At 41.5% G+C, this 27,972-nt stretch overlaps 1 protein-coding gene across 2 annotated transcripts; it reads left to right on the forward strand.

Annotated features, from left to right (window-relative positions):
* The first annotated feature begins 391 nt into the window (after positions 1–391).
* LOC103178327 (vacuolar protein 8) lies at positions 392–27,963 on the forward strand. Of its 2 annotated transcripts, none has more exons than XM_042333641.1 (14): positions 392–947; positions 2,931–3,050; positions 5,593–5,712; positions 6,189–6,308; positions 8,137–8,259; positions 9,208–9,290; positions 14,487–14,612; positions 16,297–16,348; positions 17,057–17,190; positions 17,984–18,112; positions 19,544–19,658; positions 19,940–20,074; positions 23,752–23,877; positions 27,411–27,963. In XM_042333641.1, exons 1-14 carry the CDS (start codon positions 722–724, stop codon positions 27,542–27,544), a joined length of 1,743 nt encoding a protein of 580 aa, XP_042189575.1. In that variant the 5' UTR covers positions 392–721; the 3' UTR covers positions 27,545–27,963. The 2 variants fall into 2 exon arrangements, with proteins under 2 accessions (XP_042189575.1, XP_007891198.2); XM_007893007.2 differs by having other exon boundaries at positions 16,297–16,342.
* Positions 27,964–27,972: the final 9 nt, after the last annotated feature.

Raw genomic sequence — 27,972 nt, forward strand, 5'->3', positions numbered from 1 at the left:
CTGCTTCCAACATACAAATTAATGAGACATCACAACCTATGAGAATCATGGACATTTACAGTGCAGAAGAAAGCCATTTGGCCAATCTGGTCTGTGCTGGCTCTGTTAAGAGCAATCCTGTCAAGTCTCATTTACCTGCCCTTTCCTTATTTTGCATGTTATTGAAGTCATTTTGCAATTGAGCATAAAACTCTCCCCTTCAAAAACTGCAGTGTTTTGCCTTATAACATTTGCAAAGTTTTGTTCGGTGTACAAGAAGCACAATATCATGGCTGTGGCTCTAGCTGTCTGGTGTTTGGCCACAATAGTTATTTATTCTCAGGTGTAGGCTGGATTTGTTAACAAATTGGTACCTCCCCCATGACGTCAGTTCACATACAGAGCTCCACTGTTAGAAGCTGAGTTGCCCTTTGTTTGCAGTTCAGATGTTGGTATGAACATGGTTAGTGTGTTAGCAGTAAACCAAAAAGAAACCCATTCAATATCACCTTCTCAAGCTGCACATTACCACCTGAACAAGTCCTGCTTATAAACTGACAATTTTTCCTCACTCGGCCTCTGAGGTAATGTAAACTCATTAATCATGTTGAAAGTATTTTAGCCTTGGGGAAGAGTACAGCTCAAGACCACTATGTCCTTATTGTCTGCAGATCGTCGAGGCTGATGTGCCAGTGACATTTGAGAATCAAATTCCAGTCGTGCAGGTGAAAAGGCAAAATAAATGGAGACATTCTGTGACTCATGCAGGCAGCATCTGCAAAACTTTGTGGATCTGATGCGGAGAGCCACGGAAAACCTCTTGCAGAAAATAAAAGATTTTGTCCAAGCGATAAAAGGTTGCTGCTGCCTGAAACGGAATAAAACAGGGTTAGGGAGGCTCTACAAACCAGTTTTGCAACAGCACGAGAAAGAAGCTGCACAGGAGCTTCTGCAGCACATAGAGAAAGGTAAGCTCCTACTGTTGTTACTCAAAAACATTCCTTCAAAACTGCCTCCTGTGTTATGGTTTGTTGTGCATGTCTTTCTACCTTAGGACCATGGTGTGATTTCTGATAGGTGCTTCTTTGTACCTGTCACACAATGTTGAATTGCAGAAGTGTTCCGGGGTCGCTTGTCATTTTTCCGACTTTTACACCATTTGTCCTATGTGATCACTTTGCAGGGATCCAGATGTTTGTTGAATCCTTTCTTGTAATTTTGTATATCAGTATAATCTCCAAATGGTTTTCCACAAGATTACATCTCCAGGAAGAAATTATGAACTTATAGCTATTTGAGCTAATGGAAAGATCTGTGAGTACAAAAAACACAAAGGCAGCATTATTAATTTGCTGGTGAAGCATCCAACTTCATTTGCGAAAGCATGTTTTAAGAAAAGTGTCACTAGTCAATTTATAATCTGACACTATTCGGAAAAAGAAGGGAGTTTCTACCAGCGTCCTGGCTAACAATCCTTCAGATAAAATTCGTCATTCACTTCTTCGCTGTCGTTTGGGACATTTCTATGCACAAATTAGCTGCTATGTTCACCTACAAGTGCTTAAAAAGTAATTGCTGTGAAATAGTTAAAGATGGCTCATTGTTTTAGGAGCTACTGTATATAAAGTCCTATGATTATTATTAAGGAGTTTTTTATTTTGTATAAAGTAAATGGTGTCTCTGGAATTGCACCCAGCAATGCCACAACCAATGGCCATAATGACTAGTTATCAAGCATTTTATTCGATGTACGCTGATTGTTACCAGAAAACTGGATTAACTGATATCACACCACTCTTGCAATTAAATGCCCAAACAAATTACCCAACACGATTCTAATCCTCTCATGTATCCATGAAGACAAACAAAATAACTTAGTCTTGTACATTTTGCTTAAAATGTTCAACACCTAATATTTTGCTAGTGCTCAATTATATTATACACAATGTAATCATTGAGGATATAGACCAACAGCTCTGTGGTTAGAAAGTAATAACTGTCTAAAATGCCTTAAAAAGAAAGTGGATTTTAAAACTGTGAATGGAGGGATCAAAATTGTGTTGTGCAACATGTTTATTAACAGTGATGGTGGCACTCAACACATGCATTAAAAAGTGACCCGATTATAACAACAACTTGCAATTGACTGTTGCCTGAAGGTGCTGGAAGTTGTCCCTCTTCACCTACAAACTGTTTCCAAGGGTTGAATGGTCAGAAACCATCGGGGTACAAGCACATGTTAGATTCTCAGCCTGCCAATTGTGAAATTGGACTGCTGGTTAGTAGGATACAGGCCAAAGTAAACAAAAAATCTGAAATAAACCAGTGATGACTATACACAATGCACTGAACTGTTTACCATATAAAGCATTGTTCGTTACAATACCCGCTTACCAAGTGAGGGCTTCAGGCAGTAAACGTGTGTATCTAACAAGTGTACACGGCTCGTTGTTGATCCTGAAAGGATTACTACTAAAATGCAAGGTGATAACCAGAGGCAGTTCATAAAAGATAAGGAATTGCTTATATGAATTGCACATGTGTCTTAATCCAGGGAAAGTTCTGAAAGATCTTTTGAATTGTAACAACCTGATGATTATAGTTGTATAGTGCCTTTCATGTTGGGAGGACCTCCCAACATGAAAGGCGTTATACAAATGTAATCTTGTTGTTGTTGATTGAATGGCCTTCCAGTGCTCACTGTTAAGGTTCAGCAAAGATTGAGAGCGATGGAGCAGTACTCCAGCATAAATCAGTAGTTTTAGGCACAAAGAAGAGGTAGTTCAATTTTTTTTAAATAGTATGATTTATTAAGGTAATAATCTTTCTTTCATTCTCATGAAGAGTCCAGAATTCTTGGAATGATAGAGTTGTGAAGGAGGGATACTGAGAAATATGTTAAAAGGTAAATATTCACGTTGAGAATAAATGATCTTTCTCGTTTTTTGCAGCCTCAGAAAAGAAAGTGATTGATAGAGAATGCTTGGAGGTCTTGGAGACACTTACTGGTTCTGAAAACCCTGGTCTGCAGCAATCAGCTGCTCTTTACTACTTACACATCAGTGAACAGTGTGAGTACATGACTTTCATATGTTTTTCATGGAGTCCTGGATAACTCTTCAGATGAATGTCAACAAGGCTCTCCTGCTTGGCTCCCGTCAGTGCCCTCTCATCTCAGGCACTGACCACATTGACCTACCTCACAGAGCCAGTAGGAAACCTCAGTGGCTTGTTTGATTCCCAGATGTCTTTCCCTATCTTGCATTGGATCAACTTTTAGGTTCTCATCCTTATCTTCAAATGTATCCAATGCCTTGCCCCATCTGACCTATGTGGTCTGCTGTGATCTTACTCCCCTCCTAGTCTCTCTAATTCTTGGTGGATTGCTTCATGCCCTCTGTTGGCAGATGAGCCCTCAGCCAGTTTACCCTCTCCCTCTAGACCTCCCTTCTGAAATCAACACACCTTGACTGCACTTTCCGCCACCTCCCTCCTACCCCTCAGAGCTCAGGCTTTCCCTCAGTACCTTCGAGATATTCTCCCTATATGAAAGGTGATATAACTACAGAATAAATTCTTGTTGTTTTGGCCCACACTTGGTTGAGTTACTAGAGGGCTGCTAATCACTTAACCACACCATAGCAGGAGTCATGCCTACAGAAAAAAAGTGGCAAAAACCTGTTGATAAAGGAAAGTTGAGCAATTATATTAGCAATTTGCTGATAGTGCACAAATATTCAGCCGAACCAGTGGGAGGAGGACACAATGTTCAACCTGACATTTCACACAATTACTGATCTAAACCACAGCAAAATGAAGCAGCAAGATGATGAGGAAATTGCCCTGCCTGCACAGTACCATGAATCTCCCAGCAGCCAGCCAAAGTGCACATTCAATTGGGAACAAATCATCCCTTCGGCAGCAAGCTGATACCACCAGAGTGGTCACCTGACCTCATCCACCCTCAGAAAGGTTGGCGAGCGATGCAAAAAGATTCCAACTAAAGGATAGGGGAGCAACAGAAAATAAGCTAATAAAGTATATTTTCACAAAAAAAATTCTCATCAGTTTTCTCCCCTTTTTTCTCACCTGAGAATAAAATTGAGCATTCATGTCATGGCTATTTAATAATCCATGCATTTGTAGGACATTGCTGTGTGCAATTTAGCTGCTACATTTGCCTACAAATACACAGTTACTACACTTTACAGTAAATTCTGTGAAGCGCTTTGAGACACTTTAACAAATTGATAAGCACTGTATCAAATGGAATAATTATTACCCTCATCAGGCTCCACTGTCTCCCAGCAGAAGGACTTCAGGATCCTCACTCTCAGGTGTAAATCCCTTTGTGCTTTTGCACCTCTCCAGCTCTTTGATATGCTTCATCCTCATTCTTCTGCTCAGCCCCTTCTGCTTGGCCAGCTTCAGGCAGCCATGGGTCACCCGCCGCCTCTGCCTGTAATCCACAGTCAAGACTTCAGCCACTATGCCCCCAACCAATGGAAATCCCTCCCTCTGCCTTTCTGTCCCTCTGTGTGTCTTAGTACAATAATCTTTGCATTTGATATATCACTTGATGTCATCTCAAGGTGCTTCACAGGATTTATTGTGATTGTATTTTGTAGTCTTCAAAAGCAAAAAACCTTTTCAACCATGGCAACAGTCACTCCCCCTCCTCCCCTAAGCTCATTGTCTAGCACCATCTATTAAGACATTAATGTACGTGAGGGTAACTTTATGAATGAAATTTATTGCTGAGTACAGCAGAATATTGAACTTGATGGGAGGAGCCATCACAGCTGAATTCTGTCCTCACCTAATATCCATACCTGTGTGTCTCCAACAGGGTCACTGGGAGAACAATAAAGTGAGGAACCCTGGTTAATTCATTCCTTTCTTAACCTTGATCCCGAGGGCAGTTGTGGTACCCCAGGCCTCCGTGACTGAAATTAGTGAAAAGGGATCAAACCTGAGATCTTTCAGGATCTGCAAAGTTCAGCTTCTCAGGGGAGTCTTGAATGTTAAATTATTGTAGACAGAACTTCCTCCAGGCTGTGGAGGAAGAGAATGAGTCACGGATGCTGCTGATCTATAATTGGAGACTTTCCTCTCCTTCACTGGAAGACTGAAATTCAAACTGCCTCAAACAGCCATTCCCATTTCTGCACTAACTGGGATAAAGTTTGTGATGTTGTTTAAGTAATGTCAGTGAAACCTAATGCTACCTGGTGGCAGCAAATAACTGTTTTTTGCCTTTTTGGTCTGGATGTCCACCAATTTTAAGGTGGGCGTTTTTGCTTTATAAATGTTGTGCCATAGGGTCATGGCATAAAGTTATGTCTTTTTGCTGATGATTTATTTTCTAGTTCTGTCTGTAAAGGGGTGAAAGGCATGAAAAATGAAAAAGTGAAAAATGAAATCTGGGCCAGTCCACTGTTCCTATGGTTTAGCTGAGTAAGAACAACAACAACTTGCACCTTTCACGCAAGATTAAGATGTCTGAACTAGGACTCAGTTTAATTTCAAGAATATTTGGGATTGATCACTCTTTGCGTGTATTCAGGTATGATTCAATCTGATTTCAATTAATTACAATATTATTTGTTTTAGTGAATAATGAATTACCTGAAGAGTATCTGGAGCCTCTTTATGCCTTGTTGCAGTCCAATGATTTGGAGGTGCAGAGGAAGGCTTCCCTATCACTGGTCAATCTTTTAGACAAGGGCAATGGTGAGTATGTCAATGCCACTCAATACTTTTCCTTTGTGATTTTGGTTTAAAGTCTCACCTGAAGGACAGCATCTCCAACAATGCAGCACAACTCCAGCACTGCATTAGAGTGTCAGCTTAAATTATACAAATTCCAAATCCCAATATAGGATTTGAACGCACAACCTTGTGATTCTGAGGTGAGAGTGCTACCAACTGAGCCAGGCTGACACAAATCTCAGGCTCCACACCCAAATTAAACTATAAGCGTACCCCCATCATACCAAAGTGGATTAAAATGGGGCTCCACTTAATGTGGAGCTCTCAGTCTGGTTTGGATACTCTTAAAGCATGATGAAAGGTTTTCATATGTGTTAGACACCTGGCTGACCAAAAAAAAACATATTTCCTGTCTTTGCTATCCCCATAAACTACCAATTGTGGAAAATGTTATGCTTCTACTCCCTGCAAGCTTTCCTTATCTACTATTTATACAGTAAACAAAGAGGCTGTGGTGAAACTCGGGCTGCTGGAGCCTATCCTGGAGCTGCTTGGTTCTGGAGACTCCACTGTGCAGTGCAATTCTTGTGCATGTATAGCAACCTTGGCCACTTCAGGTAATTGTACAAACAGTTGGTGAGGTTATATATATATATATATATATATAGTCTATAGCTAATTTATAATTTCATTATGTACATTTGGGAGAGAAATGCACTATGTGATATTGTTACATAGACCAACAATGCAGTCAAAAATACTCAATAGCTATAACTCATTGATCTTAAAGATTTAACAACCACCCCTGCCAGTAAAAGCTACTGTAGTGACTATTTTTGGTCTATGAAGTGATAATATGACATGCCACATTTTATTCCTTATTTATACAGTATCTTAACATTCTGAAAGAAGAAATTTAATAATAATATTAACACTTTCATTTGATTCAGGACCTTTCACGTCAGGAGGATGTCTCAAAGGATTTCACGGGATTTGATGTGAAATGTGGTGACTATATCGCCCACAAAATATACAGTCAATTCGCTTTACAATATATTCGGTGAAGCGTTTTGAGACGTCTCGAAGAAGTGATAAGGCACTATATCAGATGCAAGGATTATTATTATGTATTTTGTGTGTGAATATAAAAAAATGTGTTACCAATACCAGAAGAAAAGTCCTTAGTGCAATATTAAAGCTGAAGGTTTTGACATCCATTCCACAAATTTGAGACCACTAAATACTCCAGACAATGGATTTAAAGTTATCAATACAATGTCCACATCCATATCAATCTGTCTGTTCCATATCAACTTGTCGACTTCCCCCCCTCAGCAGGCAGGCCTGCTCCATGTCCCCCGCCAGGCTCACCCCACCATCGACGATCAGACCTTCAGCCTCTCTGCCCCCACCTTCAGCGCCTTGGGACGTCCTCCTGACGTGAAAGGCGCTTTATAAATGTAATCTTGTTGTTGTTGTTGTTTTGGAACTCTATCCCACAGTCCTTTCGCCTTGTTCTGTACCTTGCCTCCTTCGAGGTACATCTCAAGACCCTCCTCTTCGACTGCACCTTTGGCACCCTCCTACCCCTTACTCTCCCTGTCCTCCACCCCTCCTGATCCCAACCTCCTGCTCAGGTCCAAATCCCTGACTATCCAGCACCTTCGGAAGCCCTCCCAACATGAAAAGCTCTATACAAATGTAATTTCTTGTTGTTGCACAGCACTGACAAGTAATGTAGAGAACTGCACTTAATTTTTGCACCCAGTTAATGTGGGCCTCAAAGGAAACAGTAAATAAGAACGTATTGTAGAGATGCAAGTTGAGGTTAACTGCTCAGAAGTAAAATGATATCTCGGTAATTAAATGTATCACGTGATATTGAGCCACAAGGAGCACAAAGGGCTCAGGTTCAACACCTGTGTAGCCTTCAACATGAAGTTATTGGGTGTGACTTGTTTTTATTTAAAGCTAAACGAGTCAAGGTCACTCCAAAAGTGGGAGATTCAGCGGGTCTGCTTTTATGAATTGATGAAGGTTTATAAGGTTCCTGGTAATGAAAAACAGGTAGTTTTAATATGTAAAACATGTCAGAATGTTTATTTTACATGCCGTATATAAATTCAAGTTATTATTAGTGGCAAAAAGGCTGGAGCACTCTCATTGAAAGTGTTGCAGTTAGTCAGACATGGTACAGCCAAACATCCTTTTCTGTTTGTAATACAGTTGAATGACTGAGCCTGTAAACCTAACATATGAAATTCCTCAGTATTTGTTTAGTACTTTTGCCAGTGATAGCCTCATTCCCTTGACTGACAAACAATAAAGTCTTTGTCATGTACATTATCACCCTCAAATTAATATTTCATTTAGGGATTTAGGAATCTTTGCTGCTTTGTTTTCTGTGCAGTTCAATTGTTCATTATTTTTCTTCCTTTTTATCAGCTTTAAACCGAGATGCCATAGTCTCCGCAGGTGCAGTCAGACCTCTGCTGCTTCTTGCCAAGTCATATGATCCAAGAGTGCAGCAAAATGCGGTGGGCGCCATTCTGAACCTCACCAGATCAGGTAAATACAGTTAGAAGTCTCTCTGCTCTTATATGGGCAAGACCTGCATTCTAATGCCCTCCATAATAAGCCAAACCAATATAGCCAAAGTCTGAGACCATGACACATTTAGTTTTTACAACACATGCATATATATAGCAGCCCTTCGCACGGGATAGCATCTCGGAGCGCTTAACAGTGGCGGAGTCTGACATTGATCATATGGGGAGGGGGAGGTGACCTTGCTCGGTCAAAGAGGAAGGTCTTCAGATGTGATCTAAAAATGGGGAAAGGGGGGGGGCAAGGCACAAAAATTGAGGGAGAAAGTGCCATTTTTAATATATAATATGTATTAATATACCGTCCGTCACATGATATAACATTTCAGAATGTTTCACAATGCTGAGGTCAGACATTGAGTAAGGGAGAAAATGACCTGAAAGTTGAGGGGGTAGGTTTTAAGATAGGATATAAAAACAGAGGGGTAGAGGGAGGGAGTTTCAGAAGTTAGGTCGTAGAAACTGAAGCCTCAGCCATCGATGGTGGTGTGGAGGTCGGAGGGGACATGCAGCAGGACCCGAGTAGAGGGGGTGAACAATGGAGTGGGGTAGGAAAGAATCAGGGAGATGATGACACTTGAAAGGAAGTATAGATGATGGTGAAGACCCTGAAGTTGGTCCATTGGGAACTAGGAAACCAGGCGAGGACTGAGTGATAGACATGTGGAGTTTTGGATTAGCTGGAGACTTCAATACCTTAATGTACTGGGATCAAAATGACAATCTTTTGGATATGTCTTTATACTGAGCAAAAGTGATCTTTAGGGATCCGCATAAAATAAACTCACGTTAATAACAGGCTTTTGATTTGGAATTGCAGACCTGAAATTATAAAAACATGTCATCCTTGGTAACTGTTGTGTTTCTTTTGCTAAACACATTTTACATTTTTTAAAAAAATTTATTTCAGAAAATAACCAGCTTTCACTGTGCAATGAGGGAGCTCTGCCTATCCTCATCCTTCTCTTACAATCTCCTGACTCAGAGGTCCAGGTAAACTGATCCCTATTGAAATGTCGAGGTAACAGAGAGAGCGCTCTTGTCTCAATATTTATTCTGCTGTGCAATTTCACATGGATGCATGGTGTCTTTTTAACTAGATTTGTTGGTATGTGTACAATTGCTACATACATAGGTATATCTATGCAGATGGTTACCTCAATATGGTTAAATGGTTTTTAAATAGTTGTGAATTCTTCAGTAGTAGAAGAATAGCAATCGTTCATTTTTGTGCACAAATTGGCTGCCACATTCCCTACAAAATATACAGTGCCTACATTGTACAGTGAATTCTCCTGATGTGAAAGTTTTTTTTCATAGAATGTTACGGCACAGAAGGAGGCCATTCGGCCCATCGAGTCTGTGCCGGCTCTTTGACACAGCAAGTCACTTTCACTAACCCCAATCACCAGCTTTCTCCCCATAACCCTGCAAACCCGTCTTCCCCAGATACCTATCCAGTTCTCTCTTAAAATCTGTTATCAAATCAGACTTCACTACCCTTTCAGGCAGATCATTCCAAATTTGAACAACTCACTGAGTGAAAAAATTTCTTCTAACCTCCCCTCTGCTTCTTTTGGTAGATATCTTAAGACTGTGACCACGGGTCACAGACACACGTACCAGCGGAAACAGCTTTTCCTTATCTCGCCTGTCGAAACCTTTCATGATCTTGAAGACCTCTATCAGGTTCCCGCATAACCTTCTTGGCTCTAATGGGAAAAGTCCTAACTTCTCCAGCCTGTCCTCATAGCTAAGGTTCCCCATTCCTGGTATCATTCTCGTGAATCTCCTCTGCACCCTTTCCAGTGCCTTAATGTCCTTCCTGAAGTAAGGTGCCCAGAACTGGACGCAGTACTCCAGCTGAGGCCTAACCAGTGTTTTGTATAGATTAACCATGACCTCCCTGCTCTTATACTCTATGCTCCTACTAATAAAGCTCAGTACACCAAATGCCTTTTTGACTGCCTTATCCACCTGCCCCGCTACCTTTAACGATTCGCTTACTTGAACACCCAGATCTCTCTGTACGTTCACCCCCCTTAAGATTGAGCTACCAAGTCTATATTGCCTCCTATCATTTTTCCTACCTAAGTGTGTCACCTCACACTTATCCACATTGAAATCCATCTGCCACATGTCAGCCCATTCCACCATTCTGTGTATGTCTGCTTGCAGTTGGTTACAGTCCTCCTCGCTATTTACTACCCTACCTAACTTTGTATCATCTGCAAACTTGGAAATAGTGCTCTCTGTGCCCACGTCCAGATCATTAATATATATTAGAAAGAGCAGTGGTCCCAATACCGATCCCTGGGGGACACCACTGCACACCTCCTTCCATTTCGAGAAACACCCATTAACCACCACCCTCTGCTTTCTGTCACTCAGCCAGTTCTTAATCCAAACTGCCACTGTCCCCTTAATACTGTGGGCCTCTAATTTTTTTATTAATCTCTTATGCGGTACTGTGTCAAAAACCTTTTTGAAATCCATGTAAATAACATCCACCGCATTTCCCTCATCAACCCTCGCAGTCACCTCTTCAAAAAATTCTATTAGATTTGTTAGGCAAGATTTGCCTTAAAGGTGCTATATCAAATGCAAGGCTTATTATTATTTATTTAACAACAACCACAACATGCATTTATATAGCGCCTTCACATGGAGAAGTGTTTTTGAGTGTTTGATAAGAAAAGGAAGGTGGGATGGAAGAGGGGAAGATTGTTCTAGGGAGTTCATGAGGAGGGGCTGATTCAGATTTATAACTGTGATTTTCATTCCACAGAGTGAAGATTCCTTTCACTAAGAGCAGTGACGTGATTGCTTACTGTTAAAGTAGCTACAATTAGCTGTAAGAGGAATGTTAACCCCTCCCACTTGTTTTGAAAACAGCAGATTATTAACTCAGTGAAGGATTTTTTAGAAAAATATTTAGTTACAAAATTAGTGTTGTGGTTAGAATTTGAGGCATAAAATAGGAGCCCACCATGATCAGCAGCGATCTATTCTTTGTGTTTCTATGGGAAAAACCCATTAGAAACATGGAACAAAAGATTTTGTTTTCAGCTATCAGCAAATGAAAGATCCCATAAATAAAGAGCGTAGCTCTCGAACAATGTTTTATTCATGAGTTTGAAGTAGGATTTTTGGCAATGAGTGTACACAGGCAGCAAATCATTAACTGTTAGCTGACAGAAGGAAAGATGTAGTAACTACCCGAACAACATATCAAACGGTAGAAAAATGACCACTTTTTCTTGTTGCTAGTAATAATGTATTAGACCATGACGTAGGAAGAGGAGTAGGTCATTCAGCCCCTCGAGCCTGCCCCGCCATTTAATAAGATCATGGCTGATCTTCTAACCTAATTTCATTTACCCGCCCTATCCCCATATCCCTTAATCCCTCCTTTCACATCCTCTTCTGATACTAGCTTACACTAGCTTTGTTATTCGATAGAATTTAATTTTATCTGCTTTCAAGAAAAGGTACCAAGTCCTACTAACTTACATCAATTGACTAATTTACTGCAGAAACTTCAGGGGAAAATTTTCAAGTTGTTATGTGGATATAGCAGCGATTGAGAGGATACAGAGGAGGGCAACCAAAACGATTGAGGGGATGGAGGGGCTGGACTACAAGGAGTGATTAGATAAACTGGGGAATGTTTACACTGGAGAAGAGAAGGTTGAAGAATATGATTATCGTTTTTAAAACGTTTTAAAATCCTGAAGGGAATAGATAATGTAGACCACGTTAAGCTGTTTTATCTTGTACTGAACAGTAGAACCAGAAGACACAGCCTGCGATTGAAGGGGGGAAAATTCAGAACAAATCTCCGGAGACACTATTTCAGTGTGTGAATTACAAACTTATGGAACAGGCTCTCTAGGGAAGCAGAAAATGTTGTTTGTTTCAAGAACAAATTAGATAGATTTTTGCTAAACTTTAACACCTTAGGACCAGTATATAGTTTGGGACACGACATGTCAAGCGACTGCCAGGACGGTGGCAGACGAACTAGCTGAACCTCTGGTCTTTCGCCTAGCAATTTCTTATGAAACCCCACTTGGTGTCAGAACTATTTTAGGCAGCCAGAAGAGGCCTGGCTATAATATACATAAAGCTTTCCTCTTGTTATTACTGGGCTTGGTACATGTCACCTGCCCTTTGGACCCCATCTTTGGTAGGCAAACATTTAGCCATTTGCTCTCACTCACTGTAACTCTCCCAAAATCAATTCTCCTTGCGTCTTGATTCTCTGCTTCCCTTCTAAAACCTGCTTTTTGACAGTAGTTTTCGCAGATCCTGTTCAGTTTGCAAAAAAAAAGCACAAAAATAATGTACACACTGCTTTATGTACTAGCTTCGCCCAGAACAACTGGGACTCACCTCAAGGCCGTTGCACTTTAAAAGGGTGACACATACCCTACTACCTGCTATTATCTAGATGGTATCTAACACCCATTGAGTTTAAACCTGTTTGTTTGTATTTCTTAGATATATTACTCCATTACTGTTTGTCTGCATGCACAGGTGATCTTATGGAAGATTGGGTTAAGGTAGAATCAATTGCCTCTCTCTGTCTGAACTTGAGATTAGGAGTAAAGATCATATGTACCTATAACATTGTAATCTGCCTCTCCGAATCATCATCTATAAATAGTACCATCTGTAAAATACCTTAAATAACAAAGGATTAATTTTGACTTTTATAAAGGACACAAAGTATACTTTAAAAAAATGTTTCTGCTCTTCGGGTACAATTTGCCTGAATGCTAGTTTACAATATGAAAGAAAGGAATTCTCACCTTGTAGATGCACTCAAGGGGTTAAAACATAACCAAAGAGTTAAACCTCTTATAAAGACATCACAATACAATGATTAGGAAAATATTTAATGAAACCCATGTGAATTAGAACTATTTTTTTACAGATCAGAAAGGAGACAATTCCATCAAGGTGGTGTTTACTCCTCCACTAGATCTGATAATCAAAGACCATTGTATTAACTAATCCATTATTCCACCCTATTGCACACATTGCTGAGGTTAGAATTGCAACGATACATATGCAGGTGTATCAATGTGCAACTAAATTGAAAATTTTAGGAACATTGGAACAGGAGAAGGTCATTCAGTGCATTGAACCTGTTCCCCAGGCTTATTAGATCATGGCAGATATTTCCATTTCCCAGTCTTTTAACACTGGAGTTTAATTTAATTTTTTCATATTTATTTCACTTGTTGCTCCCGTATCCTGACCAAACTTTCCTCGTACATTAAACATTTTTTTCCTCTGCGTTTTCTGTGAAATAGACAGTTCAAAGTCTAGACACAAAGAATCTGCTTTCCTGATCAGTTTGTTCTTGCTCATACAGGACATCTTTTGATTCATAATTTTGCTGTTCTATTTATAATGTTCTGATTCTCATTTCGCTAAACTTCGCAAGGTTTGATTCTCTTATTCATGGTTTTGTTTTTTCTCTACCTTATACCTCTTCTCCTTCCCATCAGCCTGGATCCCAAGCTTTGCCCACCATTGCTGATACTACAAAGATTAAGATTTCAGAATTGTTAGAACAGAATTGTTAGAACTTTATGAGAATAACAGGAAGGTTCACCAGTTGAGTTCAACTGAACTTATTATAAGTTCCCACTATTCCTTTATGATCCAGGATTGTCCCGTTAGAAGATGCCTTGGTTTACTTCAAGTCTATTGTGAACCCACAAGTGAGTTACACCTGACCTGTGAAAAAAATGTCTGTCTTCCAGACCATCTGGTCACCACTGATATCAGTTCCTGCATGTTGTGTGCATGAGCACAGGAAGCATCATTGAGGTCACTTCCCGTGCACTATGTATGCACAAGGAATGCCTCTAATGTCACATCTTGCTCAAGAAATGATCCTAGAGGTGTTTCTTGTGCACAACACGCGTAAGGGACATCAACGGCAAAGGCAACCTGGAAGTCGGACATTTATTCATGTTTCATTATGACGTGGCATCTGAGATATTGCACCTATTTTAAAATGGGGCTGTACTTTATTTCTCTTACTGCAGTAGTAAAGAAAAATTGTATTAGTTTGAAAGGATCGATAGCTTACTGAGAACCGAGATTGTAATGTAGATCTGTGAAATCACGGTTTAGTTTTTTTTAAATAAACAACACTCGGTTTGATTGAAGTATCACAGCTGTGCTGCACTGACCAACATAGCATCTAGTCCACATCATCATCTTGCAATGCTTCAAGTCGTGGATGGAATCCTTCTGAAATTGCTTCTGTCACTCATGTCATCTTCTGTGGAAAAGGTAAGAATCCTGACCAGGAGCATTCTATTGTAAAACAGATGTCTGATACATTGGTATAATGGTCAACATGGGTAATAATACCTTCAATTTTTTTAAAAAAGATAATAAATTGGTCACTCAATCCAGGACTGTTTGTGGGACACTGCTGTGTGTAATTGGCTGCCATGTTTCGCCCACAAAATATGCAGTCAATTCACTTTTCAGTATATTCTGTGAAGCACTTTGAGACGTTTCGAAGACTTGATAAGGCACTATATCAAATGCAAGGTTTTTTTTATTATTATAGTGCATTCTCCAAGTTCATCCATTGGAGGCCTCGGAATGGAAACTCTCTGTCACTCTCACTTTGACTTACTTAATTAATTGACTTATTTTTCTTTCTTTACTTAATTGTTTTACTTTTTTCTTAATTTCTTTCTTTCTCCCTCCCTTCCTTCGCCTCTGATCCTATACTGTACCAGTACAATTGCTAAATAAATATAGCTCTCTTGGCTGGTTCATAGTTGTGTTGCATAGGGGGAAATTGTGTAGAAACCTTTCACCCCTCCCTCACTCCCAGTCTGAGTTTATTCATGTCCTTTAGCCAAACAAAGTCTTGATAAATCTGGAAATCTAAAGCACCATTGTCACATTTTGATTTTGAAGCTACTTTTTTATAGAACACTTTAAATTTGAGTTAATACAATACACATCCTGTTGGAGCATAATTGCCCATTCATTCAACCCAGTAGACCATGAACAAAGAATTCAACGCCATAAACACAAGCTTGCCGCGTCCCCCAGAATGGGGAATATAGTTCCAAACTTTGTTTATTTTTGAGACTAGACAGTTGGATCGCAATGATCTTCTGAGATCTCATACAGTTCTTCAGTAGTTTAAATGGTACCTCTTTTGTGCTTTCCTGACCGATGCAACCAATCTACGACACTGGTGTTTTAAGTGACTTATTGAACAGTAAAGAGCAAGCCATCTGGACTTGCTGGGCTACATCAGAACATTGAAGTGCTGGTCCATTGGATATTGTCTTAACTTATTGTTGAATTAAGATTCTGGCACATCAATACTTAATCTGTGAACTGACACTTCAATACTCTGACCTGCGGGCCAATGCCTCCAATTGCAGCAACGGTTTGTTTCATGCCCAGTCACCATGACAGAGTTTGGGTAGGGGGGCAGCGGTGAGAAATCGCATTTGCGGCCAGTCTTTGGATTTCAGTTGTCTTCAATTATCTACTGACCTCAGTGATGGCATTCATCAATAACATGACAAGTAATTACCAGTGATAATTAACACATCAGTTTTCACCCCAATATAAAAAATGATCACTTATGTCTTGGTACTTTTCACATCCTCTTCGAATTCTAGCAAGCAAACCTTTATTTCCTATGATTTCTTAGAATATAGCTTCTATATCCACCTTTCAGAGAAAACAAACTCCTTCCAGCTGTTGACAGTATAGAACAGGGGAAATGTTTTGAATTGTTGAGTGGAGAAACTACACTTTGACAAACTTTAGGCAGCCAAGGTAGCCTTACTGTAAATTTACTATAGATTTACTGTAAACTTAGTTTTTTGGTAACATAGTGTACTGGGCTGGCGGTGGTTGAAGACATTCCAGATGTGCATGGCAGAATTTGGGTTCTGTAAGATTTCTAATCCTCATGATAATGTCATTCTTGTAGGTTTGCTGCCAAGCATGCTTATGCCTCGAGAACTTGACTCTGAATAGTAAGTGTGAGTTTTATTATTATCCAAATATTCTCGACCTACATTTGACATCAATCTGGTTCAGTAAATTTTTCTTATGTCCTAATTTCTGTACAATAAGGTGACACACAGGCAGTGTTAAGAAAACTTTGTTGAAAAATGGTTAAAACAGGGGATTTTCAGGTACATTTTAAGTTTCATTCATTAAGATTTTAGATCTAGTTGTTGTGACATAAAGAGGTTGCCTGGGCGCTAAAGACCATTCAAACGATTGACAAAGATGATCCCAAGTGTTAGAGGGATGAACTATGAGCAATGATTAGATTAGATAAGATAGGGCTCTTCTCCTTTAGGTGATACTTCAAATGGAACCTTATTGAGGTATATAAAGTGCTAAAGAGGATTGAGAAAATAAACAACAGACAACACTTTCAGATATGTCAAGACAATATGGCAAGACTCCTCTTGTCATCCTCACAGGTTCGGGGTTTGGAAGGGCAATTTTAGGAACTATTGCTTCACAGAAAGAGTAGGTAACTACTGGAACAAGTTACAAGGAAGGATGGTTGAGGCCAGAACATTGGATTTGTTAACAGAAACAGTTTGATGCTATAATGGGATGACAGTGGGTATTGAGTCAGAATGAGATCAATGTTGTCAAGGACCTTCTTTGTTCATTGTCAGATTGAGTAGTTGTCTTGCAGAGCTCATTGATGATGTTCCTACTCCCTACAGCAGACACTAAGGCAGATATTGTGGCCAGGAACTATCTGCCTCAGCTGCACGAATTGCTCAGGTCCTCGAGCCAAACTATGAATGAAGCAGCACTTTCTGCCCTTAGCACCTTGGCACAGAATAATTCCAACAGGGTAGGAACGAGCATGTCTTATACACACAATTTTCAGATAGATGTCTCCTAATGTAATTGTTCTGATTTTAGCACAAATGCTAATTATTTTCAGTTTTCTTTGCAAGTTTCTAGAAACATCTGTGTTATGCTGACATGCAGTAACTCAAGCATGAATTTAGTTACTTGGTCCTTTTTTCAGTCAAGATCAGTCAATTTAACAGAAACAACATTAAAGTGGCATTTAGGGCAGTTAGTGTCACAGTGGTTAGGTACTTTGTGTCCATTCTGAGACTTGGGTTTAATTTCAACAATGGTCCAAAAGGTTTCCTCTCTCTTTCTCTCAGCTAACTGAAACAACAACAAATTACATTTGTATTAGTACCTTTCATGTCAGGATGTCGTCCCAAGGAGCTGGACAGTCAGGGATCCACACCCGAGCTGGTGGTTGGGATCAGGAGGGTTGGAGAATTCAGTTTTTGTGCAATCTCAAACCATCACGGACCTGATCCCATCCTCACTCAGTACAGAGATCAGAATTGTACAGGATTTTCCCTCCCTTAATCGATATTTGCTAAGATCTACTGTAACATTCAAATTGCTGCCCCTACTGAGATTGACCAATTCAGCATTGGCCTCTCCACGACTTGGTATGTTTATTCTCTAAACCATTTTAACATCAGTTATACGTTAATCTAATAAATGAAATTTAGTTAAAGATAAACCTTCAGTAGAATTACTATCCAACTGTGAGATGTTCAATTTCGCGGCACGTTGGAGGTTTTACTGGAATATGAGTCTTGGTTCCCTTGCAGGAAGCCATTGTATCAGAGCATGTGTTGAAGACATTGGGAACTTTGCTATTAACCCACAAAACAAACCTGGTCATCATCAGCTATGCTGCAACCACAATCCATCACCTTGTTTCTATTGAGAGTCAGAAGGTAAGTCCCTCTGATTGCACTTGGGGGTGAAAGACCCGCAATGCAAAATGGTTCCCCTTATACATTCTAACATTGTAAAACTACTGTTAAAGTGTACTGGGTGGGGGTGGGTGGGGGCAATATTCTGCAATGTATGCATTTTCCCCATAAAATTTGTCCTCTCAGAGCCAGACCACATTGAACATTTAATTATAACCCTGTTTTGTAAACATAAGTTCCTTGACCTATTTCTTTGCAGTTTTTGGGGTTAAATGGATATTTATTTTGTTTTATTAAGACTTTAACTTATGCATATTGGCTGCTGCGTTTCACCCACAAAATATACAGTCAATTCATTTTACAGTATATTCTGTGAAGCACTTTGAGAAATCTCAAAGATGTGATAAGGCGCTATATCAAATGCAAGGATTATTATATTGTCATGGTCAGCCTGGCTGAGTTGGTACCACTCCCAAGTCAGAAAGTTGTACTGTGAGCGCTTTGAACTTGTTGTCTAGGCTGATATCAGAGGTGTTGTCCTTTGTTTGGGACATTAAAGTGAGATTCTGTCTGCCTGTTCAGATTCCATGGCACTGCCCAAAAAGATAGGGAATTGCTCCTGGTGTCCAGGCCAACAAGCCCTCAGATAACAATTGGTCATTCACTCTGTGGCTGTTTGTGGGATATTGCTGTGTGCAAATTGGATTCCACATTGCCTACAAAATACAGTGTACATTTGGCAGTAAATCCTGTGAAGCGTTTAGAGACAACCTCCTGACATAAAAGGGGCAGTGTCAAATGCAAGGATTTTTTTCAGTCATGATGCTTCTTTACGTTGAAACACATTGGCAATAATTTCCAATTTGGGGATGGGGCCTTAAGAGAAAGAAAAAATGTTGCATTTTGCATTGAACTCTGAACGAACATTGGAGAAAAGAAATAACAGGAAGGAAATCCAACCCAAAGATTAAATAAAACCGATCCGCAGGAATTTCACTCTGATGCCAAGTATTTACAGAGAAGAGTTCCTTCAGGCCAATGAGAATTCAAACAGGACTTCTTAATTAGGGATAATTAATAAATATCCCAGTCACATTAAGTTGTAAGTGTACAGTATATTAAAATGTTGTCAAAGAAAAAGTAATTTACTCACGGGGACCGACTCCCTGAATGTTGGTAATTGCTGATTTATATATGATATAATAATAATGCTTGCATCTGATGTAGTGCCTTATCACCTCTTTGAGATGTCTCAAAGCGCTTCACAGAATATACTGCAAAATGAATTGACTTTATATTTTGTGGACGAAACATGGCAGCCAATTGTGTCCCACAGGACTCCAATTCTCATTGCACTGGTTGGAGTATGAATGTTCTTTTGAAGTTCTGTGAAATATTGTGATTCTGTGACACTGACAGGGATTTATGATTTTCTTGCCTATTGTATTCCAGGCCATTGTTTACAGTCGGTGTGTTGCAGGACTGCTGCATGCCCTCACTCACCTTTCTGTGCAAGATGAATCCCTGCTGTATGTGACAGCTTGCATCTCTGAGCTCACCCACTATGGTAAAGGAACAATATTACACAATATTTCTACTGTTCAACAATGTGGAGATTTCCTCTTGCGATGATTTTCTTTTCCGTTTGATTTCTGAACATTTAACAAGATAGAAGCTGTCAAAAGTAGAAAAAAATTGAAATACCTCAGGTTTACACGGATCACTAGATCTGACAGCTGAGTACTTGTGGGAGAGCCGGGATATGTAGATCACTCACGGAGTGACTGAGTGGGGCTCAGTTAACCCCTTGTGCTTTCTGTATTTACTGAATAGTGCCTTTTTTTTCAGAAGCAGTAAAGGCACAGATAATACAAGAATCAGACTGGAATGTAACCACTCGTCTAGTGATGCTCTGCTGCCAGTCTGGAAGTGTCGAGCTCTGCTTCCACGCTGCTTGTATAATCAACCAACTGGCATTGGATGGTAAAATGCACATTAAAGGTTTTTTTGTTAAATTTTAAACACATTTAGGTTAGTCAATTTTACTAAGGTGATTCCGCCTCTCCCCCCCACCCCCTCAATCCAGGTTGCTAAGATGATTTTAAATCGCTCTTGATCAAATATCAAAGAATCATAGAACATTATAATAATAATCCTTGCATTTGATATAGCGCTTTTCACGTCGGGAGGACGTCCCAAAGTGCTTCACAGAATATACTGTAAAGTGAATTGACTATATATTTGTGGGCGAACGCGGCAGCCAATTGCGCACAGCAATGTCCCACAAACAGTCGTAGATTGAAAATGACCAATTTATTATTGTTTTGGTTTTGGAGGGATTATTATATTATATCCCATTCCCATCATCACCTGTTTCTCCTCCCGCCCCCTAGCCAACCATATCTTCAGTCAAATCACTCCTACCACCCCGTTTGACTTTCAACCCTGCTGGGATTTTCAACAACAACAACTTGGATTTATATAGTGCCCTCCACACTGGACGGCGTCTCAGAGCGCTTCACAGTAACGGATCCCGGGGCCGAGCCAGGGGGAGGGGGAGGAAAGTGACCAAAGGCATGGTCAAAAAGAAAGGTCTTCAGCAGAGACCTGAAAACAGGAAGAGAGGGATTGAGGTGAAGGGAGTGAGGAAGGGAGTTCCAGAGCCTCAGGGCATAATGACTGAGGCACGGCCTCCGAGGGTGGAGTGGAGGACTCGGGGGTCAAGGAAGAGGCCAGATCCGGAGGCAGAGGGAGTCCTGGTCACAGATAGAGAGGATGTCATTTGTGACTTTCACAAGCGCAGTCTCTGTACTGTGGGCGGAAACCGGACTGGAGGGGTTCGAAGAGGGAGTGGGAAGAGAGGTGTGGGCAGAGTTGATTGGCAACAACGCATTCTAGGACTTTTGTGAGGAAGGGCAGGTTAGAAATAGGGTGGTAGTGCCTGGGGTTTGAAGGATCTAGCGAAGGATTTTTGAGGAGGGGGGGTGATGACAACAGTTTTGAGGGGGTCGGGGACTGATCCGGAGAAGGGGGACTGGTTGATGACATCAGCCAGTAGTGGGCAGAGGCGGGGGAGCTGGTTGACCAGCAAGTTGGTGGGGAGGGGTCAAGGCAGCAGTTGGTGGGTGGGTTTCATGGAGGTGATGGTGGTTGAGAGGGAGGAGGGAGAGATGGGGAGAAAGGAATGTAAATGGGGGTGGTGGTAGGAACAGATGATGGGGAGGGTGAGGGGGACAGAGAGGGCGTGGTGGTGGGTGACAAGAAGCAGGTGGATGAGGCTGCCTGGCGGATGTTGTGAATTTTAGATGAAAAGAAGTCCATGAGCTCCTCGCACTTGGCATTTGATTTGAAGATTGAGGAGGCCTGAGGGGGGGCACGGAGGAGGTAGTGGGTGGTGCAAAAAGGATTTTAGGGTTGTGTTTAGCCTCCAAGATGATGCTGGAGTAGAAGGCTGTTTTTGCGCGTGTCAAAGAACGGCGGTAGCTGTGGAGATGCTCGAGCCACAGTTGGCGGTGAACTGTCAGGCCAGTTTTCCGCCATCTGTGCTCGAGCAGACGGGTTTGGGTTTTTAGGCGGCGGAGATAGTTGTTGTACCGGGGGGAAATGTCAAGGCCGTGGCTGATAACGAGGTCAAGAGCATGACCACGGTTGTGGGTGGGTGAATTTATGTGGAGGGTGAGGTTCAGGGAGGAGAGGAGTGCAGTGAAATCAGCAGGTGGTGCAAGGGGAGTTTAGGTGGAGGTTGAAATCGCCCATTATGAGCAGGCGTTCAGAGTAGAGGGACAAGGAAGAGAGGAGAGTGGACATGTCTGTGTGGAAGGAGCCGGTGGGCTTAGGGGGGGCGGTAGACAAGGAGGATTTTCAATGGGAGAGAGGGTTGGAAGAAGGTGAGGTGCTCATAGGAGGGGAAGCAGCCAGAGGAGTAGGGGGTGAGACCAAGGGAGGCTTTGGAAATGAAGGCCACCCTGCCGCCACGTTGGTTTGGACGGGGTGTGGTGGAAGGTGTAGCCTGGAGGGGGGGCTTCAATTAGGGGGATGGGGTCATTAGGGGAGAGCCAGGTTTCGGTGAGCCCAAGAATGTCAAGGTGCTCATCCAGGATGAGGTCGTGGATGGTGAGGGTTTTGTTTGAGAGGGAACGGACATTTTGGAGGGAAATGCGGGTGGGTTTGCTGGAGGGAGGAGAGGGAGGAGAGAGTGATGCGGAGAGGATTTTTGGGTGTACGGGGGAGAGATGGTTGTGGAGAGTGGTGTGAGTGGAGATTTGGGGAGGGTACTTATGAGGGAGGGGGAAGTTGGGTTTGCATTAAGGAGGCGGTTTGAGCGGAGGGAGTGAATGTGGTTGCTGTTGTGGGACAGCCAGTGCCGGGAGCCACGATGGGCCCCGTGGAGGATGCCCAGGCTGGAGCAATGGTGATGGGGTTGAGGAGAGAGAGAAGACAGGGAGGGCGGTGGGAGAGAAGGACAGAATGGGATTAGTGGGACAGAGGGGGCTGGGAGGAGAGACATTTAGAGTGGAGGGCGAGAGGATCAGGTCGGGGCGGCAGCCAAAACGCGCACGCAGATACCGGGAGCGAGCGACCAGTGGAATGGCCTCAGCCCGCAGGCTGGGTGGTCATGGCTGGGATGGCAGTGGCAGCGGCTGCCAGGCCATTGTTGTTGTTGTTGCTGGTGTTTTAACTGTGACGTTACGCCGACGTCACTTTGTGATTCGCGTCACCCCGTCACTCCCCCACCCCCGCCACCCCCCCGCGCTCTCCTGACTCCACTCCCGACTGAGTGGCTCCTCACCTGGCTGGGCTTTGTACCCACAGGTAGGCCTCGGATCCGCCCGGAGGTTTCCTGACTCAGTTCCCAACTGTCAGTCACTTTGATGCGCTTTGAGATATTATCCAACGTAAAAGGTGCCTTAAGTGTAAACTGTCAACTTTCACTCTCCAACTGCACCCTCTATCCATTGCTCAAAAAACTGAATTCTTTCTGAAATAATTTAGGGACTCTGCTTCAACAATGGATGTAGCAGAGGATTCCAAATTACCAACCCTCCCCCAAGTATACAGTGGAGTCCTGTAACTCAGTGCAAGCGAGAGACCTGAGTTCAATTCCAGGCAGAGGGCGAAACCTTGGGCAAGTTTCCTTACTCCACACAGAGCCTAATAATAATCCCTCCAAAACCAAAAACAATAATAAATTGGTCATTTTCAATCTACGACTGTTTGTGGGACATTGCTGTGCGCAATTGGCTGCCGCGTTCGCCCACAAATATACAGTCAATTCACTTTACAGTGTGCTCTGTGAAGCGCTTTGGGACGTCCTCCTGACGTGAAAAGCGCTATATCAAATGCAAGGATTATTATTATTATAAGTAAAGAAATTAATTCTCTTAAACTCTTAATTCCTGAATCATACAAAATGGCGAACACGTTCCATTTAAGAGTAAATGTAGTCAGTTTAGGTGGGAATGAGCAACACATCATTTTAGACCACCCAGGTGAAGGCACTGAACACACCTGGGCTCTCCTTGCCAATGATCTGTATGAACGAGTACCACATGGGTCAACTTACTAACATATTCATTGATGTATTGAAAACTCCAAACTATGCAGATTGTACACAAGAGCATTTGGTAGTTAATGATGTTTAGGGTTCATGCTTTTCACAGAAAAGATTTCATTGCTACTGAAGCCACACATCAGGGACATCCTCGGATACATCTCCATGTTTCTCAAACATCAAGAAATAAGATTTCAACAGTTGGGCCTGTTGACCATAAGCAACCTGAGAAAAGGTGAATATTAGCTTTGTCACATTCAAATTACTTTACATTCTTAACCTTGGTTAGTTTCATTTTTAAATTGTTCTTAACTTTCTGAAATGTGTACACGTTTGTTCATTTTGTTGATTAACTCAATTAAGATATTTGCTCCTTCCTTAAGATCCTCTATGGCTATGCACCATCCTTAGACAATAGGACTTATCTAATCCTTGAGTTAAAGGGAGTGTTAGTAAGAGTCAAGACTCGAGGAACCCAGAGTGTGGACTGGGGTAATGCTAGAGTTCAACCAGCTAAAACTACGTAGCATGTAGGAAAGGTAAAGCGATAATAGTGGGTGATTTCAATGTCCACATAGATTGGGAAAACCAAATCGGCAAAAGTAGGTCAGAATAAGGGTTCATTGAGTGTATGAGAGATAACTTTCTAGAGCAGCATGCCGAGGAACAAACTAGGGGACACGCCATCCTAGACCTTGTTTTGTGTAACGAAACAGGGCTAGTTGGCAGTGTAGGTATTAAAAATCTTCTAGGGCAGAGTGATAACAATATGATTGAATTCTGCATTAACTTAGAGAGGGATACAGTTAAATCCGAGGCAAGTATTCTGAACTTAAATAGGGCTAATTTTGTAGGTATGAGGAAAGATTTAGGTAAAATAGACTGGAGAATAAGATTACGAGGTAAAAATGTAGACCAACAGTGGCAAATATTTAAGGATTTAGTGCAAAATTCTCAGCGATCACATATTCCCTTGCGGAATAAGAGTACCACAGGGAAAGCAATTCATCCGTTGCTAACTAAAGCAGTTAGGGAAAGCATCAAATTAAAAGAAAAAGCTTATAAAACTGCCAAGTAAAGCAGCAAATCTGAAGATTGGGAGAGTTTTAGAAACCAGCAAAAAAAAACTAAAAAACTTATTAAGAGCGAGAAAAAGGAGTATGAGGGTAAGCTAGCTAGGAATATTAAGTCTGACTGTAAAAGTTTTTACTAATATATTAAGAGGAATAGGCTAGTGAGGGTAAATGTAGATCCACTTCAGTCAGAGACGGGAGAAGTTGTAATGGGGGATAAGGACATGGCAGAGTCCCGAAATGGGTACTTTGCATCTGTCTTCACCCTAGAAGACACAACAAGTCTGCCAACAATAGAGATGCACCAAGAGGATAAGGACAGGGAGCAACTTAGGGAAATTTTCATTAGTAGAGAATTGGTGCTAGGCAAACTGTTAGCACTAAAAAGTGACAAATCCCCTGGCTTGCATCCCAGGGTTTTAAAAGAGGTAGCTTATGAGATAGTGGAGGCCTTATGTCTGATCTTCCAAAATTCCTTGGATTCTGGAACAGTCCCCATGGATTGGAAGATCGCAAATGTCACACCACTATTTAAAAAAGGTGGAAAGGAAAAGATGGGGAACTATAGGCCTGTTAGTCTCACATCAGTAATAGGAAAAAATTTAGAATCATTGATTAAGGATGTGGTAGTGCGGTATTTAGGGAAGCACAATATAATTAGGCCAAGTCAACATGGCTTTACAAAAGGGAAGTCATGTTTGACAGATCTCATGGAGTTTTTTGAGGATATTTCGAGTAAACTAGATAAGGGTGAATCAGTGGATGTGGACTATTTGGACTTCCAGAAGGCATTTGATAAGATGCCGCATAAAAGGTTAGTCCAAAAGATAAGGGCCCATGGAATTGGGGGAGCATATTAACGTGGATTGGGGAATGGTTAAGGGGTAGGAAACAAAGAGTAGGGATAAACGGGTCCTTTTCAGATTGGCGGGATGTGACTAGTGGAGTGCCACAAGGATCAGTCCTTGGGCCTCAGCTATTTACCATCTACACCAATCACAGAAAGTTAGTTTGCAGGTGCAGCAGCAATTAGGAAGACGAACGGTATGTTAGCGTTCATTATGAAAGGATTAGAGTATAAGAGTAGGGAAGTCTTGCTGCGACTGTATAGGGCCCTGGTGAGACCACACCTGGAATACTGTGTGCAGTTTTGGTCTCCTTATTTAAGGAAGGATGTACTTGCCTTGGAGGGGGTGCAGCGTAGGTTTACTAGGTTAGTACCAGGGATGAAGGGGATAAGTTATGAGGATAGGCTGACCAATTTGGGCCTATATTCTCTAGAATATAGAAGAAATAGAGGGGATCTTATAGAAACCTATAAGATCATCAAAGGGCATGATAGAGTAGATAGTGGGAGATTGTTTCCCCTGGTTGGAGAAACTAAAACCAGGGGTCACAACCTTAAAATCAGAGGCCAGCCCTTTCGCATTGAGTTGAGGAAGAACTTATATGGGCAAAATATATGGGCAAAAAGCAGGGAGAGTGGGACTGATTGGTAGCTTTTCCAAAGAGTTGGTACAGGCATGATGGGCCGAATGGCCTGCTTCTGTGCCGTAATATTCTATGATCAGTTTGGATGAAGAAGGCCTTTTGGACCATCTGATCTCATCCTTCCAGATTACGCACCAGTCAAGCTGTTGTGCCCTGGCCTCATCCACCCTTCTTGATATCCTGTGCCAGTCGTTAATTTCCCTCCCGAGTAAAGAAAAACTACAGAAGAAATCTGCCAGTTGCACATTTGAGCCCCACTAGATGGCAGGTAACAACAGGAAATCCTTGCAAGCCGGATGGTGAGCAGCACAACTCAGTATGAAATGCATTATCACCATCACCACTCACTGAGTGATGGTTCCACCAATTGGAAGTGAAGGGCTTGAGCAGCAGCTGTTTACTTCTCTGCATGTCAATCAAGGCAGACAACCAGCTCTGGACATACGAGTGTGTGTTCATGCAGCCAGACATGACAGTAGCCATCCTGCCAAGCTCAAATTTTCTGATTGATTATTTGATAGGCATCAAAGTGGTATGCAGAGCAACTTGCGACATGCCCATTACTTTATCTTCTGAAGGTCCTAGTCCATTGATATACAAGGTTTAGTTAGCATCAATTGCTTAATCCAGGCCCTCATGTAAGTCTTTGGTAGGAAAGGTGCCTGCTGTAAACCCAACAGCCTCGAGAGCAGGGGTGGCCAACCTTTATAGAAAAATTCATGATTTATAGCATAAATTAAGAAATATTCAATCAAGAAAAAATGAAAACACATTACCGATTGAACACAGACTTATTTAGACTTGTGCCAATGTTCGGGGTTCTCGCAAGATACCACTGTTCTGGGGGCCAAGGGACAGGTAGGTAATAGATTTGCATTGTTCCTCCCTGCAGCCAATTTCCTTTTACACATATCCACCAGTGAATTCTCATTCTTCCCGTTAAATCTCCCTAACTTAACATACAAAAACAATTACACAAACTCAGGAGCTTTTTATGTCTGGTCCATGTGAAAAATATTTGGATCCTAAATAGATGCAATTTTGTAAAGAATCATAACCATTTAGGCTTATCAACTTTCAATTAACATTGTGCAGATTGGAACATGAACTGCAGTGTTATTTCTTGCTATTTATTATGAAGGATTTATTTAGATATCAATTGGATTTTTTTTATTGATTATATTTCTTGCCCAACTCTTCTCAGATTCAGACTTCTCCACAGCATTTGGTGAAGGTCTACTGCAGAAGCAGCTCAGCCTGGTCCAACAACAGACAGAGGAAACACAGGAGCTCCTCCGAGCTGTCCTTTTCCACGCTGTCAGGGAAGCCGAGAAATAAGATAACCAACATTCAACAGACCCTACTGAACCTCAGCGACAGCTGGAACATTATATAATATGAAAAAGCTCAAGCACATTGCATCAAAGGGATGGGTCTATGACATACAATAGGCTACTTTTCAAATCTTGTTACAATTTAACCGATGAACAAAATCATGATTACACATCACTAATTTAACTTTTTGTATTAATCTTCCCTCAACGTTATTCAGCAAAATGTATTCATGGACATAGTCTATTTCAACCATAATAACTACAAGGGTGAAAAATGCAACACACAATGTCAAATACCAGTGAATTTTCACATTGTGTCATATTTCAACCTATTATTTTCAATGTCATTGTAAGGGATGATCAAGTTAGTACTGCTTGTGTTCATTTTCAATCCACGACTGTTTGTGGGACACTGCTGTGCGCAAGTGGCTG

The sequence above is a fragment of the Callorhinchus milii genome, unplaced genomic scaffold (assembly GCF_018977255.1).
Source record: "Callorhinchus milii isolate IMCB2004 unplaced genomic scaffold, IMCB_Cmil_1.0 Scaffold3, whole genome shotgun sequence".
In the NCBI taxonomy this organism is placed as follows: Eukaryota; Metazoa; Chordata; class Chondrichthyes; order Chimaeriformes; family Callorhinchidae; genus Callorhinchus; species Callorhinchus milii.